The sequence below is a fragment of the Cetorhinus maximus genome, chromosome 5, assembly GCF_964194155.1.
Source record: "Cetorhinus maximus chromosome 5, sCetMax3.hap1.1, whole genome shotgun sequence".
Taxonomy (NCBI): domain Eukaryota; kingdom Metazoa; phylum Chordata; class Chondrichthyes; order Lamniformes; family Cetorhinidae; genus Cetorhinus; species Cetorhinus maximus.
The window spans coordinates 140,354,567-140,374,712 of record NC_135883.1 but is presented as its reverse complement, the minus strand read 5'-3'; the positions used below and the strand labels follow the sequence as shown (position 1 = coordinate 140,374,712).

The following is a 20,146-nucleotide window of genomic DNA, read 5'->3' as shown; positions in this document are numbered from 1 at the left end:
TGCATTAGCTGACTAATTGTGGGTGCTAAACCATTTGACAGCTGCAAAATGAACTTTATTGTTGTGGTTTGCTAACCGGAAAGGCTGCTGAAATCCTATAGGACAAACTCATGAAGCAGTAAACTGAAACAATTAACAGAACTATTCATTGCTGTTCAACAAAAAAATGAACACTCCTGTTTTTGAAAGCAGAACACATCCCTCCAAAGCAACTATGCCTGGATCATTATAAACACCTGTGTCAAAACAACATTAACATGGACAATTAAATCTATTGGGCAAGAAATTCAATTGTCCCAATTTTTGGGTGCAGAGGATGCAGTTCACGACATGCCCACACTGGGTCAGATGGAAGTGGGTAAGTGGAATTATTTCAAGAATCTGAGCCTCCAGCATTGGTCTTCTCTTCACAACGTTGCCATTGTGGTTTGCACACAGCAGGTGGTGCCAGCAATGTTGGGCAGAATTTAATGCCCTCCTAGGAAGCAGGGGCCATTTAATTAGCAGGAGAAAACTCTTTTGAGTTACCAACAGTCACAGATTGCAACTCTTTTCGAGTACAATCACAGTTCTTGGTTTCCAGGAGTGGGACATGAACCCACAACCCTCTGATTCAAAGGCGAGGGTGCTATGAACTGAGCCACAGCTGACACCTCTAATTAGCAGGAGAGTGCAGGATGAGGACCCCAGACTTAATAGGGTAGAGGCAGGAAGGCTCCTGGGCAACCTTCCTGCTCAGATGCTAATTGAAGCCCTTAAGTGGGAAATTAATACCCACTTAAGGGCCTCATCCCACTGCTGCTGGTATTCAATCAGCAGCAGCAGAGGAGTCACCACATGGGAAGCCCAAAAAGGAAACCCTGTTGTTTGCTTGTGGGCGCTTAAGGTGGTGGTGTGGGGCAATCACTTATTCAAAGGTCCTCTAACAGCCAATGCCGTCCTTTCTTCTAAACCCCCTTCCCCCTCTCACCAGCGACTCTCTCCCCATGATTCCCATTCCATCATCACTCATCTGTGGCCTGGGTCCTTTGCCAATCTTAGGCCTCTGGTGGGTGCATTGCCGGCAGCTGTCACTGCAACAGCCCTTGATTGGCCAGCAGCTGAGCAGGGCGGGGTGAGGGGGACTTCCACCCACGGGGTCCTAAATCCTAGGGAAGGCCCACCACTGGCCAGTTAAGTGCCTACTGGACATTTAATACGACGGGCCATCCCCAACAGAGGAAAATCTTGAAAAATGATGATCCAAATTGACCGATGTGGCGCTGGAAATATTAGTGGTACAGGTGGGCAGGAGGAAAGATGGCATGGTCTCATGGGGCCCAGGAGGTCCTCAAGGATCAGCCTCAAAAGGGAGTGGCAGTAGGTGATCAGGAAGGTCAACTCCGGGAGTTTGGACACGAGGACCTTGCAGCACTGCCAGAAGAGATCTGATGACCTTACGTAGGGGTCCTCAGTGATTGAATCTTCACATGACATGTTATACACACCACCTTTCATCCTGCTCAATGCACCACATCCCCATTGCTCACCCAACAGCACACCCTGGCACTCAGGATGGTGTTCCCTCTAAGCTGGGCAGACGCACAAACATGCAGCATGGAACGTACTGCACAGGGAACAAACAGGCCGCGCACACCCAACATTCTCTTAAAGATGTGCACATGCGCAGCAATCTTAAAAGGACCGTGCAATGCAACAACCAGTTCGCAGACAGCAAAGAGAAATGTGAGGGGACATTGGTTTGTTTTGTGTATGTCTAAGTCACTGTTTTCATTTTCCCAATGTACCATTTTCCAGTTCCCTGATATGAGCCAATATTATTGTACTGCTGTTACAGGGAATGTTACAGGCCAGTCAGTCAAACCTCGATGGTGGGGAAATTACTAGAAAAAATTCTGAGGGACAGAATATATCTGCACTTGGAGAGACACAGATTAATCAGGGATAGTCAGCATGGATTTGTTAAGGGAAGGCCGTGTTTGACCAATTTGATCAAATTTTTTGAGGTGGTAGCCAGGAGTGTTGATGAGGGTAATGCATTTGATATGGTCTACATGGATTTTAGCAAGGCTTTTGATAAGGTCCCTCATGGCAGACTGGTCAAGAAAGTAGGAGCTCATGGGATCCAAGACAAGGTGGCACATTGGATCCAAAATTGGCTGAGAAGCAGGAAGCAGAGGGTGATGGTAGAGGGATGTTTCTATGACTGCAAATCTGTTACCAGTGGGATTCCACAGGGCTTGGTGCTGGGGCCCTTGCTGTTTGTGGTAGACATAAATGATTTGCACTTAAATGTAGGGGGTATGATCAAGAAGTTCATGGATGACACGAAAATTGGTAGAGTGGTAAATGGTGAGGTGGACAGCCATTAGCTGCAGGAGAATATCAATGGACTGGTCAGGGAGGAAGAGGAGTGGCAAATGGAATTTAGCCCGGAAAAGTGAGAGGTAATGCACTTGGGGAGGGCCAACAAGGCAAGGGATTACACTATGAATGGTAGGACCCTGGAAAGCACTGAAGATCGGAGGGACCTTGGTGTGCGTGTCCACAGATTCCTGAAGGTAGCAGGGCAGGTAGATAAGGTAGTTAAGAAGGCATATGGGATACTTGCCTTTATTAACTGAGGCATAGAGTACAAGAGCAGGGAGGTTATGTTGGAACTGTATAAAACGCTGGTTCGGCCACAACTGGAGTACTGCGTGCAGTTCTGGTCACCACATCATAGGAAGGATGTAATTGTACTGGAGAGGGTGCAGAGGAGATTTACCAGGATGCTGCCTGGGACTGGAGGGTCTGAGCTATGAGGAAAGATTGGATAGGCTGGGGTTGTTTTCCTTGGAGCAGCAAAGGCTGAGAGGGGACCTGATAGAGGTGGATAAGATATGAGGGGCATAGATAGGGTGGATAGGAAGGCATTTTTTCCATTGGTATGGGGGTCAATAACCAGGGGGCATAGATTTAAGGTAAGAGGTAGGAGGCTAAGAGGGGAGTTGAGGCAAAATATTTTCACCCGGAGGGTGGTGGGAGTCTGGAACTCACTGCCTGAAAGGATGGTTGAGTCTGAAAATCTCAAAATATTTAAGAAGTATTTAGATATTCACTTGCATTGCCACAGCCTCCAGGGCTATGGGCCAAGCGCTGGAAAATGGGATTAGTGTGGTCAGATCTTTGTTACCGCCGAGGACACTATGGGCCAAATGGTCTCCTTCTGTGCTGTAGATGTCTATGAGTCTATGAGTTACAAGTAAAAATAGACTTCTTTGAAAATAAAATGAAGATAGTTTGCAATGAACATCAATAGAAAATCTTCTAAATTTTAAAACAAAAATACCCACCATTGTTTAAAGGCCTAAGTTCATCAAGAATAGGCTGGATCTTCGTATTCCAGTACAGAATTTCTTCTCCAGTTTCTCCTTCATATGCCCTTGATCCACTACTCGATCCTAAGAACATAACCCAAAATTATACAAATATCTAGATTTATCTGGTTTAAATTAGTTTCCTGATCATGGACTGGAAATTCCCGCTGAATGTCAATGGACTTTTTGCCGGTCTGCCAAATTTTCCGTCCTGCCTGCAACGGGTGCCCCAAGTCTTTATCCATCATTTATCATAATTGTAACTTTTGAGATGGATAATACAGGCATCATTTAAGAAGGGAGTGAGGCAAAAGACGGGAAATTACAGGCCGATTAGCCTGACCTCGGTTGTTGGTAAGATTTTAGAATCCATTATTAAGGATGAGATTTCAGAATACTTGGAAGTGCATGGTAAAATCGGGCAAAGTCAGCATGGTTTCATCAAGGGGAGGTCATGCATGACAAATCTGTTAGAATTCTTTGAGGAGGTAACGAGCAGGTTAGACAAAGGAGAGCCAATGGATGCTATCTACTTGGACTTCCAGAAGGCCTTTGAGGTGCCGCACAGGAGGTTGCTCAGTAAGATAAGAGCCCATGGTGTTACAGGCAAGGTACTAGTATGGATAGAAGATTGGCTGTCTGGCAGGAGGCAGAGAGTGGGGATAAGGGGGTCCTTCTCAGGATGGCAGCCGGTGACTAGTGGAGTTCCGCAAGGGTCAATGTTGGGACCACAACTTTTCACTTTATACATTAATGATCTAGATGAAGGAACTGAGGGCATTTTGGCTAAGTTTGCAGATGATACAAAGATAGGTGGAGGGGCAGGTAGTATTGAGGAGGCGGGCTGGCTGCAGAAGGATTTTGACAGGTTAGGAGAATGGGCAAAGAAATGGCAGATGGAATACAACGTGGGCAAGTGTGAGGTCATGCACTTTGGTAGGAAGAATAGAGGCATAGACTATTTTCTAAATGGGGAGAGAATTCAGAAATCTGGAGTGCAAAGGGACTTGGGAGTCCTAGTCCAGGATTCTCTTAAGGTTAACTTGCAGGTTGACGCGGTAGTTAGGAAGGCAAATGCAATGTTGACATTTATTTTGAGAGGACTAGAATATAAAAGCAGGGATGTGCTGCTGAGGCTTTATAAGGCTCTGGTCAGATCACATTTGGAACATTGTGAGCAATTTTGGGCCCCGTATCTCAGGAAAGATGTGCTGGCCCTGGAGAGGGTCCAGAGGAGGTTCACGAGAACAATCCCAGGAATGAAAGGCTTAACATATGAGGAACGTTTGAGGACTCTGGGTCTATACTCAATGGAGTTTAGAAGGATGAGGGGGGATCTGATTGAAACTTACAGAATACTGAAAGGCCTGGATAGAGTGGACGTGGGGAAGATGTTTCCATTAGTAGAAGAGACTTGGACCCGAGGGCACAGCCTCAGAGTAAAGGGGAGATCTTTTAGAACAGAGATGAGGAGAAACTTCTTTAGCCAGAGAGTGGTGAATCTATGGAATTCATTGCCACAAAAGGCTGTGGAGGCCAGGTCATTGAGTGTATTTAAGATTGAGATAGATAGGTTCTTGATTGGTAAGGGGATCAAAGGTTACGGGGAGAAGGCGGGAGAATGGGGTTGAGAAACCTATCAGCCATGATTGAATGGCGGAGCAGACTCAATGGGCCGAATGGCCTAATTTCTGCTTCTATGTCTTATCATAAATCTTCTCAAATCCCACTGACCTTGCAACAAGAGGGTGAAAAAAATGACAGTTGGTACTGTTACAATCTCAGCTGATGTTAATACTGGACAAGTCAGATCCCAGAGTGAAGCCTGGCTTGATAGGTCCTAACTTTGTTATTTTTTAGAAACCGTGGAGGAAAGTTACTAAACAAATTCATAGGAGTTTACTGATGAACTTTTAACGTAAAGAATAAAACACTTATTAAACAAGGAAAAATGAACTTTATTACACCAGACAAAAAGGTTGGAAGGATCTCAATATAAACACCAGAAAATGATTCAAACTCATACTATTCCTTTTATCCCAGCAATACCCTTATGAACACAAAACCCCAGTGAAGATTTACCACTATCTTAACGCCAAAGCTTCTTGATTGGGCTGGCCCAGTTGCAAACGATTTTCATCTGGCAGATTTCTGAGCATTTACTAGATGCTTTTTCCCCAGCTGGTATCTCTCCCTGAGACACAAAACTTCACACTCTATACTCACTATTACTTCAACAGCAGAGCGAGCACATGAGTTCCCTAAACACAGTCTCCCAGCAGACTTGCAGTATTTATCAGAGAGCTTAGAACTTGTGTCTCCCTCTCTGACATACGCACTCTGAACTTCTTTTCTGTCTTCCCCTGTGTCTCTGTTTGTCACTGGATCCCTGTCGCTAGGCAACAGCACAGTTTTTTTTATTTTTTTGCCCAAAATTACTAAACTACTAACCCCTTTGTAACCCACCTCTCCAGTGAGGAATCTTTTTTGGGCCTGCAGGTTTCAGGAAGCCTTCCCTTAGCCTGGGAATTGAACTGTCCACTGGAGGCAGCTCCTTCGAGGAGGAAAGGAGGGCTAGAAGGGGGAGGAGGCCAGGAGTGCACATTCAGCCTCCAGGGGAACCACCTTTGGAAGGACAGGTGCAGGCACAAGGGGCACAGGGCCAAGAGGTAGTCCAAGGCGGAAGGGGCCACAGAAGACGCCACTATCCTGCTGCCAGGGTATACAGATGGTGAAGCAGCTACCTCAATATGCCTGAGGTGCAGTGCTGAAGGAGGCTCCATCTCTCAAGGGAGACAGTCAACTATATCTGTCAGATGATCGGGCCTGAGATCTCCGCGAACTGTGCAGGTGGACAATCCATGCCAGTGGCTCTAAAGGTCATAGCTGCCCTCAACTTTTACCTCTGGCTCCTTCCAGGGGTTGGTGGGTGATCTTTGCTGTGTCTTCCAATCAACTATCCACACTTGTGTCAAGCAGGTTACAGACGTTCTGTTCAGGGGTGCATTGACCTTCATCCACTTCTGTTGGGACCAGGCCAGTCAGGCAAAGCGAGCCCGAGGTTTCGCGGCGATTGCTGGCTTCCAGGGTGCAATAGACTGCACACATGTGGCCGTCAAGGCACCAGCAAGTGAGCCCGGTGCCTTCATCAACAGGAAGGGCTTCCACTCCGTGAACATGCAGATAGTGTGTGATCATAGGATGCTGATTTTACAAGTCTGTGCAAGGTATCCAGGCAGCTCCCACGATGCCTACATCCTCAGACACTCCTAGGTGCCGGGGCTCTTCAGTACTCCAGCCCAGCTTGATGGATGGCTGCTGGGCAACAAGGGCTCACCTCAGAAGGTGGCTCATGACGCCTCTCCGTCATCTAAGAACAGAAACTGAGCAGCGGTACAATAGGATCCACGCCTCCACAAGGGCTGTGGTGGAGATAACCATCGGTCTTCTCAAGATGCGCTTCCGATGCCTGGACCGCTCAGGGGGCGCACTCCAGTACCCCTCAGATCATGCATCGGTGATAGTGGTTGCATGCTGTGCTCTACACAATCTTGTGCTGGAAAGGGGGGACGCAGTGGATGATGAAGACGTTGACACAGTGGCTGCGGCTGCTAACGATGAGCCCAGCAGTGAGGATGAACATGCTCAGAGAAATGCTGAGGGGGTAGACACTGACCCGGGCATACTCCAGGGAGGCAGGGACACCCGGGAGGCTTTAATCCAATGAGCCTTCAGCTAGCACATCACATATGGAACTCCAGGACAAGCTTGGGCTATAGGCTCCATACTCGATACCTAAGTGCAAAATCTGCCAGGTTAGGAACATTAGCTAAGGGCCTTGTTAATAAAGCTGAATCTCCCACAAAGCACTCAACATTTTTGGAAACCATCCACCTGCAGAAGAAAAGAGGCACCTTCAGCTATGGTCACATGTTTGAATTTAATATCACAAGCAAAGAAACTATAGGAAACAAACTGACAATGGTGTTCAAAATCAAAACAAATCATAAAGACCTCATCTCGGGCCAACACAAAAGCACCAGTGATAAACCCGTGGTGTGCCTAAGATGCCTTATGTTTACATTTCCGGGTGCTACGTCTTGGTGCTGTCCCCTTGCTGGGAGTGGCATCTGAGACTGCCTGCAGACTCTGCTGTCCTGTTGGCCTTGATGACCTTGGCGGTCGTCCTCTGGCCCGTGGAACCTGTGCTGACCCTGCCTGGGAGGGGGCTGCCAGTTCCTCAGCTGGCATCTTCCCAGTCGTTGCAGCCTCTCCGGATGCAACGGTCACTGGCAGGGGAGTGGAGGAGCTGCCGCCCTCATCCGAAGCGCCCTGAGAGGAGCCTGCAGAGACAACAGGCAGCTGCTGCGCCGACATGAGGTCGCTTTTCAGACCTCCCTGCTCACCGTGGATGGATAGGCACTGAGCTGGGATACTTGGTGCCCGGAACATTTCCCGCACTGGCACTGACCAGCTGAGGTCAATGCCAATGTGAGGGCTTGCTGGTCAGAGCGCATCCCCAGGAAGCCCTGATGGGTCTCCTGGAGGAGCCTCTCCACGAGAGTCACCACTCTCTCCATGGAGGACGCATGGTGCTCGGACATGTGGCTCATTGTGTCCCCAGAGCATTAGCCTGGGCATTTGGATTACTAGTCCAGTGATATTACCACTCTGCTACCATCACCCGCTTAATATCTTACACATGACCATTATTCACCTGCATTACTCATCCAACACCAAGTCTTGAGATATTACTTAACCTGGAAGCATGGATGGGGTTTGGGGGCAGCACTTTAAAGTCTTATCCAAAACTTAACTGAAGAGCTCACATGAACTTCAGGCAGGAATGCCTGCTGAAGTAGCAATCACAGCATCCAAGAACCCAAGCTGATTTTCCCTCCTGTAACCGAGGAGTCTTGCGATGAATTGTGTGTCTCTATTGGCAACCTGACTGAGATCCATTTTGGAACACAGACTAGATATTGAACTTGCAATCTTTCCAATCTCTATGTTCAACTACTCATTAGGTCAACTGGTTGAGCTGTCAGAGGAGGCCTTAACCACACCAGTTGATGTTAACAATTCAAAATGTCCAACAAAAATGTATTCCATTGAAGAACAAAAACTCAGAAAGAAGGACTAATCCATGGCTCACTCAGGAAGTTAAGGATAAGATTAGATTAAAAGAAGCGGCTTATAATGTTGCAAAAAACAGTAACTAATATGAGGATTGGGAGTGTTTTAGAAACCAGAAAAGGGTCGCCAAAAAGTTGATAAAAAGGGAAAAAATAGAATATGAAAGTAAACTAGCCAGAAATGTAAAAACAGCTTGCAAGAGCATTTTTAAAAATTCATTCATGGGGAGTGGACATCGCTGGCTAGGCCAGCAATTATTGCCTATCCTTAATTGCACTTGAGAAGGTGGTGGTGAGTATATAAAAAGGAAGAGAGTAGCTAAAGTAAATGTTGGTCCCTTAGAAGCAGAGACAGGAGAAATTATCATGGGGGATGAGGAAATGGTAGAGACACTGAATAAATATTTTGTGTCTGTCCTCACAGTAGAAGACACAAGTTCCATACCAGAAATGGACAATAACCTAGTGAGGAAATTAGGAAAATTAATATCAGCAGGGATAAAGTATTGGAGAAACTTAAGGGACTAAAATACGACAAATTCTTGGAACCTGATGGCTTACACCCTGGGGTTCTAAAAGAGATAGCTGCAAAGATAGTGGATCTGCTAGTTATGATTTTCCAAAATTCCTTAGATTCAGGAATGTCCCACTAGATTGGAAGCTGGCAAATGTTACACCGCTTTTCAAGAAAGGAAGGAGAGAGAAAGCAGTAAACTACTGGGTCTCTGGATTACTAGTTGCTGGACTAGTAATTCAGAGACTGAGAGTAATGATCTAGGGACCCGGGTTCGAATCCCACCATGGCAGATGGTGGAATTTGAATTCAATAAAATTCTGGAATTAAAAGTCTAACTGTGACCATGGAACCATTGTCGATTGTTGTAAAAACCCATCTGGTTCACTAATGTCCTTTAGGGAAGGAAATCTGTCATCCTTACCTGGTCTGGCCAACACGTGACTCCAGACCCGCAGCAATGTGGTTGACTCTTAGATGCCTTCTTAAATGGCCTAGCAAGCCACTCAGGTGTAAAAAACTGCTACAAAGTCACAAAAAAGAATTAAAACCGGGTGGACCACCTGGCATCGACTTAGGCACCGGAAACGACAACAGCAATCACAGCCCTGTCGACCCTGCAAAGTCCTCCTTATTAACATCTGGAAGTTAGTGCCAAAATTGGGAGAGATGTCTCACAGACTAGTCAAGCAACAGCGTGACATAGTTATCCTCATGGACCTTACAGATAATGTCCCAGAAACCACCATCACCAACCCTGGGTACGTCCTGTCCCACCGCCAGGACAGGCCCAGCAGAGGTGGCAGCACAGTGGTATACAGTCGGGAGAGAGTTGCCCTGGGAGTCCTCAACATCGACCCCGGAGTCCATTAAGTCTCATGGCAACAGGTCAAACATGGGCAAGGAAACCTCCTGCTGAATACCACGTACCGTCCTCCCTTAGCTGATGAATCAGTACTCCTCCACGTTGAACACCACTTGGAGGAAGCATTGAGGGTGGCAAGGGTGCAGAATGTGCTCTGGGTGGGGGACGTCAATGTCCATCACCAAGAGTGGCTCGGTACTGACCGAGCTTACCGAGTCCTAAATGACATAGCTGCTAGACTGGGTCTGTGGCAGGTGGTGAGGGAACCAACAAGAGGGAAAAACATACTTGACCTCATCCTCACCAATCTCCTTGCCCAGATGCATCTGTCCATGACAGTATCGGTAGGAGTGACCACCGCACAGTCGTTGTGGAGATGAAGTCCCGCTTTCATATTGAGGATACTCTCCATCGTGTTGAGTGGCACTACCACCATGCTAAATGGTATAGATTTCGAACAGATCTAGCAACTCAAGACTGGGCATCCATGAGGTACTGTGGGCCATCAGCAGCAGCAGAATTGTACTCGAGCACAGTCTGTAACCTCATGACCCGGCATATCTCCCACTCTACCACTACCATAAAGCCAGGGGATCAACCCTGGTTCAATGAAGAGTGCAGAAGGGCATGCCAGGGTCAGCACCAGGCATACCTAAAAATGAGGTGTTAGCCTGGTGAAGCTATAACACAGGACTACTTATGTGCATAAGCAGCAAGTGATAGACATGGTTAAGCGATCCCACAACCAACGGATCAGATCTAAGCTCTGCAAACCTGCCACATCGAGTCGTGAATGGTGCGGACAATTTAAACAACTCACTGGAGGAGGAGACTCCACAAATATCCCCATCCTCAATGATGGAGGAGACCAGCACATCAGTGCAAAAGATAAGGCTGAAGCATTTGCTACAACCTTCAGCCAGAAATGCCAAGTAGATGATTCATCTCAGCCTCCTCCAGAGGTCCCCAGCATCATAGATGCCAGTCTTCAGCCAATTCAATTCACTCCACGTGATGTCAAGAAACGGCTGAAGGCACTGGATACTACAAAGGCTATGGGCCCTGACAATATTCCAGAAGAATTGTGCCCCAGAAATTGCCACGCCCCTGGCCAAGCTGTTCCAGTACAGCTACAACACTGGCATCTACCCGGCTATGTGGAAAATTGCCTGGGTATGTCCTTTACACAAAAAGCAGGACAAATCCAATTCGGCCAGTTACTGCCCCATCAGTCTATTCTCCAACATCAGTAAAGTAATGGAATGGGTCATCAACAGTGCTATCAAGCGGCATTTGCTTAGCAATAACCTGCTCACTGACACCCAGTTTGGGTTCCGCCAGGGCCACTCAGCTCCTGACTTCATTACAGCCTTGGTTCAAACATGGACAAAAGAACTGAACTCCAGTAGTGAGGTGAGAGTGACTGCCCTTGACATCAAGGCTGCATTTGACAGAGTGTGGCATCAAAGAGCCCTAGCAAAACTGGAGTCAATGGGAATCAGGGGGAAAACTCTAGTCGGAGTCATACCTAGCACAAAGGAAGATTGTGGTTGTAGTTGTTGGAGGCCAGTCATCTCAGCTCCAGGACATCACTGCAGGAGTTCCTCAGGGTAGTGCCTCGGCTCAGCCATCTTCAGCTGCTTCATCAATGACCTTCCTTCTATTATAAGGTCAAAAGTGGGGATATTCGGTGATGATTGCATGATGTTCAGCACCATTCACGACTCCTCAGATACTGAAGCATTCCATGTCCAAATGAAGCAAGACCTGGACAGTATCCAGACTTGGGCTGACAAGTGGCGAGTAACATTCGCGCTACACAAGTGTCAGGCGATGACCATCTCCAACAAGAGAGAATCCAACCATCGCCACTTGATGTTCAATGGTAATACCATCACTGAATCCCCCACTATCAACATCCTGAGGGTTACCATTGACCAGAAACTGAACTGGACTAGCCATATAAATACCGTGGCTACAAGAGCAGGTCAGAGGCTAGGAATTGTGCGACGAGTAACCCACCTCCTGACTCCCCAAAGCCTGTCCACCATCTACAAGGCACAAGTCAGGAGTGTGGTGGAATACTCTCCACTTGCCTGGGTGAGTGCAGGTCCCACAACATTCAAGAAGCTTAACACCATCCAGGACAAAGCAGCCTGCTTGATTGGCACCACATCCACAAACATTCACTCCCTGCACCACCGACGCACAGTAGCAGCAGTTTGTACCATCTACAAGATGCACTGCAGGAATCCACCAAGGCTCCTTCGACAGCACCTTCCAAACTCACGACCTCTACCATCTAAAAGGAGAAGGGCAGCAGATAGATGGGAACACCACTAACTGGAAGTTCTCCTCCAAGTCACTCACCATCCTGACTTGGAAATATATCGCTGTTTCTTCACAGTCGCTGGGTCAAAATCGTAGAACTCCCTTCCTAACAGCACTGTGGGTGTACCTACACCACATGGACTGCATCGGTTCAAGAAGTTAGCTCACCACCATCTTCTCAAGGGCAACTAGGGATGGACAATAAATGCTGGCCCAGCCAGTGGAGCCCACATCCCATGAATGAATAAAAAAACGGCCAGTTAGCCTAACATCAGTTATTGGGAACACACTGGAATCTATTATTAAGGAAGTCGTAACAATGCACTTAGAAAAACATAATGTGATTAGAACAAGCCAACATAGTTTTTCTAAAGGGAAATCCGTTTTGACAAATTTATTATTGTTTTTTGAGGATGTAACTAGTAGGGTAGATAAAGCATAACCAGTAGATGTAGCATACCTGGATTTCCAAAAGGCATTCAATAAGGTGCCACACAAAAGTTTAATAGGCAAAATAAGGGCTCCTGGAGTTGGGGGTAATATATCAGCATGGATAGAGGATTGGTTAATGGATAGAAAACAGAGGTTGGGATAAATGGGGCTTTTCAAGTTGGTAGGCAGTGAATTGTGGAGTACTGCAAGGATCACTGTGGGGCCTTAGCTTTTTACAGTCTATATTAATGACTTAGATGAAGAGACAGAGAGTAATGTATTGAAGTTTGCTGATGATACCAAACTAGGTGGAAAGGTAAGCTGTGAAGAGGACACTGAAAGGCTGCAAAGAGATATAGACAGGTTAGGTCAGGACGCAACAAGATGGCAGATGGAAAATAATATAAAGAAGTGTAAAGTTATTCACTTTGGTTGTAAGAATGAAAAGGCAGAAACATATTTAAACTTGAAAGTTGCTCAAAGAGACTTGGGTGTGCTGATACGAGGAACACAGAAGAGTAGCATGCAGGTACAGCAAGTGATTAGGACAGCAAATGGTATGTTGGCCTTTATTGCAAGGGGATTGGAGTACAAAAATAACTAAGTCTTGCTACAGTTGTACAGGGTTTTGGTAAAACCATATTTGGAGTAGTGTGTGCAGTTTTGGTCTCCACATTTAAGAAAGGATATACTTGCATTGGAGGAGGTATAGTGAAGGTTCACCAAATTAGTCCCTGGGATGAGGGTGTTGTCCTATGATGAGAGGCTGAGCTAATTCGGCTTATATTCTCTGGAGTTTATAAAAATAAGAGGTGATCTGAAATGACAGCTGGAGTACAGTGTGCAGTTCTGGTCGCCACATTATAGGAAGGATGTGTTTGCACTGGAGGGGGTACAGAGGAGATTCACCAGGACGTTGCCTGGGATGAAACATTTAAGTTATGAAGAGAGGTTGGATAGACTTGGGTTGTTTTCGTTGGAACAGAGAAGACTGAGGGGCGACCTGATCGAGGTGTAGAAGATTATGAGGGGCATGGACAGGGTGGATAGGGAGCAGCTGTTCCCCTTAGTTGAAGGGTCAGTCACGAGGGGACATAAGTTCAAGGTGAGGGACAGGAGGTTTAGGGGGAATGTGAGGAAACACTCTTTTTACCCAGAGGGTGGTGACGGTCTGGAATGCGCTACCTGGAAGGGTGGTGGAGGTGGGTTGCCACACATCCTTTAAAAAGTACCTGGATGAGCACTTGGCACATCATAACATTCAAGGCTATGGGCCAAGTGCTGGTAAATGGGATTAAGTAGGTGTTTCTCGTGTGTCGGCGCAGACTCGATGAGCTGAAAGGCCTCTTCTGCACTGTGTGATTCTGTGATCTCACTGAAATCTACAAAATTCTGAAGGGGTTTGATAGGGTGGACGCTGAGAGATTGTTTCCATTGGTTGGGGAAGCTAAACCACGGGGAAACAGTCTCAGAATAAGGGGCTGATCATTTAGGACTGAGATGAGGAGAAATTTCTTCACTCGAAGAAGGGCTATGAATTTTTGGAATTCTCTACCCTAGACGGTTGTGGTTGCGCCATCATTAAATACATTTAAGGCTGGGATAGACAGACTTTCGATCTCTCAGGGAATTAAGGGATATGGGGAGCGGGCAGAAAAATGGAGTTTAAGTCTAAGGTCAGCCATGATCATACTGAATGGTGGAGAAGGCTCAATGGGCCATGTGGTCAATTCCTGCTCCTATTTCGTAGGTTCTCAGGTAACATGCTGTGTTTCTGTTCATCATATTTGTGAAGCAAACTTATAACTCTCTCATGACTCTGCTATTTGTGGATTGAGGATAACTCCAAAAAATCTTGTGGCAAGATAGGAATTAGGCAGAAATGGGATTGGTCCTTGACTGTTGATGATTAATAACTTTTCTTCAGAAGGCACAAAAGTGTTTAATTGGACTCCTGGGTTTCAAATCCCACCCACAAAAATAGACGTTGGGCAGAAAATTATGCTTGGCATGTGGGCACGTGCCTGACACACCCGAGCGTGAAATAAAGCGCATTGACATTGGCCGACATCAATTTGCACTCTCGCGAAGGTTAGGTTGACGGGCGCGCACTGGAGCTGGAAGCGTGCCCGCCGACAATTAAAAAGCTTATTAAGGTCATTAAGTAAACAACTGTCCTGAATTTTTCACTGCCTGTTCAACCTAACGATTGACGGGCAGGCGAAAAGGCTAAGCGGCCTTTTCATTTTTTAGGAAACCTCATCCAAGGATGAAATGAGGTTTCCTAAAACAAATAAAAATAAAAATTGAACACTTGAATTAAAAACATGTCCTTGCTCATGTGACAGAGTAACATGAGAGGACACATTTTATTTTCTTTACTTTTTTTTAAACAGTGCTTCTGTTAAACTGTGCCTCAGGGAGATTAAAGCGCTCTTTCACACGCATGCACAAAGCTCATGCTAGGCCCGCTCGCCCTCCTTCCCCTGCTCGCACAGGCAGCGCTGAGCGCTGCCCCTCATGTTCCACGCCAATTAAGGTCTGCCCGCATAAAATCGCTGTGCGGTGCCGATCGTGGGCTTCTCGACCGCCCCTGCCGAGCACCGCCGCCAAGGGCAAAATTCTGCCCATTCAGTTGGCTCCAATCCAGTAGGTTATATTTGCTGATAACAATATGTTCTTTATAAAACAATGTTCATAAGCTGTTAAACCTACTGATTGCTTCTTTGTGATAACAGTTACCATATTCAACTCTGGAATTTTACTGCTGTTTTTGATCAGTCTTATAAAAGGGACTTTTTCCCTTCATTCTTCAGTTTCAAACAGGCATATCTATATTAACTTATCTTTCAAGATATATAGGTTAATGAGAGAGGTGTGTATTTATGCATTTTCTGTTTTACTTGGCCTAGTAACCAACTTACATTTTAGAAATCTCCAGACACCTCACACAAAAACAAGACGGAATAGTCTAAAATGTAACAGGAGCTAACTCTATTCAAGACCACCTTCATGCATGTCACAAACACTTTATTGCCTTTGTTGTCACTTAGTTTCTTTTGCTTATCCATATGATATGACACAAGTTTTAGCTGAACATCAGTAGTGGGAAAAATGCTAGAGGCTATTATAAAAGACGTGGTAACAAAACACTTGGTAAGCATTAACAGGATTAGGCAAAGTCAGCATGGGTTTATGAAAGGGAAATCATACTTAACTAATGTACTGGAGTTTTTTGAGGATGTAACTAGTAGAATAGGTAAGGGAGAACCAGTGGGTGTAGTGTATTTAGATTTCAAGAAGGCGTTTGATAAGGTCCCACATAAGAAGCTAGTGGGCAAAATTAAAGCACCTGGGATTGGGGGTAATATACTGGCGTGGATTGAGAATTGGTTGACAGACCGGAAACAGAGAGTGGGAATAAATGGGTCTTTTCCGGGTGGCAGGCGGTGACTAGTGCTGTACCGCAGGGATCAGTGCTTGGGCCTCAGCTATTCATGATATATATAAATGACTTGGATGAGGGAACCAAATGCAATGTTTCCAAGTTTGCTGATGGCACAAAACTGGGCTGAGTTGTGAGTTGTGAGGAGGATGCAAGGAGGCCTCAGGGTGATTTAGACAATTTGTGTGTGTGGGCAAACAATGGTAGATGGAGAAAAGTGAAATTATACACTTTGGTGTGAAAAACAGAAAGGCAGAGTATTATTTAAATGGTAATACATTGGGAAATGTGGATATACAAAGGGATCTGGGTGTCCTTGTACACCAGTCAATGAAAATAAATAGGCAGGTGCAGCAAGCAATTAGGAAGGCAAATGGTATGGTGGCCTTCATTGCAAGAGGATTTGAGTTCAGAAGTAGGGATGTCTTACTGCAGTTATACAGGGCCTTGGTGAGGCCACACTTGGAATACTGTGTGCAATTTTGGTCGCCCTACCTAAAAGAGGATTTACTTGCCATAGAGGGAGTGCAGCGAAGGTTCACTAGGCTGATACCAGGGATGGCAGGACTGTCGTATGAGGAGATGTTGGTTCCACTGGGCCTGTGTTCACTAGAGTTTAGAAGAATGAGAGGGAATCTGATTGAAATGTATAAAATTCTAACAGGGCTAGACAGACTGGATGCAGGGAGGATGTTTCCTCTGGTTGGGGAATCTAGAATCAGGGGCCACAGTGTCATGATACTGGGCAGGGCATTTAGGACTGAGAAGAGGAAAAATTTCTTCACTCAAGAGGGTAGTCAACTTGTGGAATTCTCTACCATAGAAGGCTGTGGAGACCGGGTCACTGAGTATATTCAAGAAAGAAATTGATAAATTTTTGGACATTAGGGGCATCAAGGGATATGGAGAAAAAGCAGAAATTTGGTGTTGAGATAGAGGATCAGCCATGATCTTATTGAATGGTGGAACAGGCTCAAAGGGCCAAATGGCCTATTCTTGCTCCTAGTTTCTAAGTTTCAAGTTAAACTCAGGTTGCAATACTTGTGCAAGATAAAAAAAAGTACACAAACATAGTATGATCAAATCACCATACTCAGCAATCCAAATTGCACATATTTGTTGGAAAGAATAAGTTTGATGGGTCTAGAATCTTTTTTTGCACCATCTATATAGTTTACTAAAAAATTACTTCCTATTACTTTTAACAACTTAGTTAGGCAATAGTAATCATGACCATTTCAAATGTTGGTGTCCTTTTCTAACAACCTCATTGGCCCATAGTCATCATAAACTTTATGTGCAGTTTTCTACAAGTTTATGTGATCAACTGGATTGCCAGAACTCTGGATCAATGCTAGTAAAGACAGATCAGGAGAGGGTAAGGATATCGCAGGCTTCACTTTATCCAGAGATGACATCCAACTCCATTTTAGTAAGCCTCCTTCAACAGCACCTTCCAAACCCACAGCCACTACCATCTACAAGGATAAGGGCAGCAGGCACGTGGGATCACCACCACCTGGAAGTTCCCCTCCAAGCCACTCACCATCCTGACTTGGAACTACATCACCATTCCTTCACTGTTGCTGGGTCAAAATCCTGGAACTGTCTCCCTAATAGCACCTTGGGTGTACCTACACACATGGACTGCAGCGCTTCAGGAAGGCAGCTCACCACTACCTTCTCAAGGGCAATTAAGGATGGGCAATAAATGCTGGCCTTGCCAATGATGCCCACATCCCATGAACCAATAAAAAAAAACTTTCCAAGCCTGTGACCTCTACTACCTAGAAGAGCAAGGGTAGCAGAGTCTTGGGAACACCATCCAGCCCATATACAATTCTGACTTGGACCTATATCGCCATTCTTTGACTGTCACTGGGTCAATATCCTGGAGCTTGTTTTCAAACGGCACTATGGTAAGTACCTACATCACATGGACTGCTGTGGTTCAAGCAGGCAGCTCACCACTGCCTTCTCAAGGGCAATTAGAGATGGGCAATAAATGCTGCCCTTGTCAGCAATATCCACATCCCATGAACATGTGTAAAAAAAATTCTAAAAATGTAGAATTTATATCTCTGCAAAACTGACTCCCCAAAATACTATGACATTGGTGAAATAAAGTATATGAAGCATACCATGAGTGAATGAAAAAGAGGAAGGGGAGAGAGAGGAAGGTGACTGAAACTGTGGAAGACAGAAACCAAGAGAAAGAATAAGAATAGATATTATTGTTCTTGTTTCTTTTTGAGCAACACTGCAGGAAATCAATTAGTATTTTATTACAGCACCTCATCTTCTGACTAGGCACTTTACAGCCTTCCGGACTGAATACTGAGTTCAACAATTTTAGATCATGAACTCTCTCCTCCATCCCCACCCCCTTTCCGATCCCCTTTTTTTTCCAATAAATTATATAGATTTTTCTTATCCCACCTATTTCCATTATTTTTAAATGTATTTCCATCTATTGTTTTACCTCTACCTTTTAGCCTATTTCGATCCCTTCCCTTCACCCCACCCGGGCTATCTGTACCTTGCTTGTTCTGCTTTCTACCCTTAATTAGCACATTCCTTAGATAATATCACCACCTTCAACACCTCTTTGTCCTTTTGTCTATGACATCTTTTGGCTATCTCCACCTATCACTGGCCCTCTATCCAGCTCTACCTGTCCCACCCCTCCCCCCTCTAAACCAGCTTATATTTCACCTCTTTTCTATTTTTACTTAGTTCCGTTGAAGAGTCATACGGACTCGAAACGTTAACTGTGTTCCTCTCCGCAGATGCTGCCAGACCTGCTGAGTTTTTCCAGGTATTTTTATTTTTGTTTTAGTATTTTATTATGTTCTTAAACTGGCAAAGAGAGGTTATGAGAATAGATTGGTAGTCAACATAAAAGAAAACCCAAAAATCTTACTACAGTAATGTTTACATGTCGGTAGAAGAGGTGGAGTGGGTCATATTAGGGGCAAAGTGGGTGATATATGATTAGATGCTCAGGGCAAGCCTAGAATACATAATGACTACATTGTTTGGGTATTTACTAAGAAAGAGGGAGGTATGTAAATATCAGTAGAAGTAGAGATGGTAGAGATAATGAATGGGGTGAAACAAAAGAGACAGGATGTACTGGTAAGGCTGGCATGCTTTGAGTGGATAAATCACCTAATCCAGATAGCTTGGATCCCAGGGCCAGAATTTTATAGCCCCCTCGCAGCGGGGATGGGGCCATAAAATGCAGTGAGCAATTCTAAACTCCATTGACTTCGGTGGGAATGTAAAATCCCACGGGTGTAAAATTCTGCCCCAGGTTACTAAAGGAAGTGGGTAAAGACAGCGGGTATGGATTCTGTGAGCCTATCTATATCCTGTTGCAATTGACTTGTATCATCCTCACTGTTTGCCAATCTAAGTATCATAGGCAAAATTCAGTGGTGCTAGCACTGACTCACAGGGAACTCCACTGACAGCCATCCACCAGTCTGAAAAGCAACCATTCACCATGACTGTTTTCTGTCCTTAAGCCAATTTGTTAATCCAATTTCTCATTGACCCTCAATTTTGTTAACAAAAATGTTATGTGGTACTTTGTCAAATGTCTTCTTAAAATCCATTTTGACAACATCCTTTGCATTCTCTTCAACAAACACTATTACTTCGTCAAAAAGTTCAATTAGATTAGTCAAGCATGATCTGCTTTTACAAATCCATCCTGTCTCTCCTTAATTAACTTAAAACGCTCCAAGTGCCTGTTGAATTTTTCTCTGGTTATTGTTTCTAAAACTTTATCCACCACCGTTGTTAAACTGATTGGTCCAGGTTTACCAGGAATGTCCTTTTCCCTTTCCTGAATAAGGTTGTCACATCTGCAACTCTCCAATCCTGTGACACTTTGCCTGTATCTAGGGAAGATTGGCTAGATTGGTATCTAGGCAAGTCTTTCTGCTATCTCCACCCCCACTTCCTTTAGCAACCTGGAATGCATGCCATCCAGGGGAGATACCTTAAGCACTCTTAAGCATAGCATCCTGCCCATCAATTTTCACCCCATTCATCACT

The 20,146-nt window shown here is 45.3% G+C and overlaps 1 protein-coding gene across 9 annotated transcripts in view; it reads right to left on the bottom strand.

Moving 5' to 3' along the window:
* The window catches only part of armc2 (armadillo repeat containing 2), a 208,248-nt gene that overhangs the window by 103,629 nt on the left and 84,473 nt on the right, over nt 1-20,146 (bottom strand). For all 9 annotated transcript variants that reach the window (XM_078542539.1, XM_078542541.1, XM_078542543.1 and 6 more), the window contains exon 7: nt 3,336-3,443. In XM_078542539.1, the coding sequence (XP_078398665.1) occupies nt 3,336-3,443 (108 nt within the window). The remainder of the gene's footprint in view (nt 1-3,335; nt 3,444-20,146) is intronic.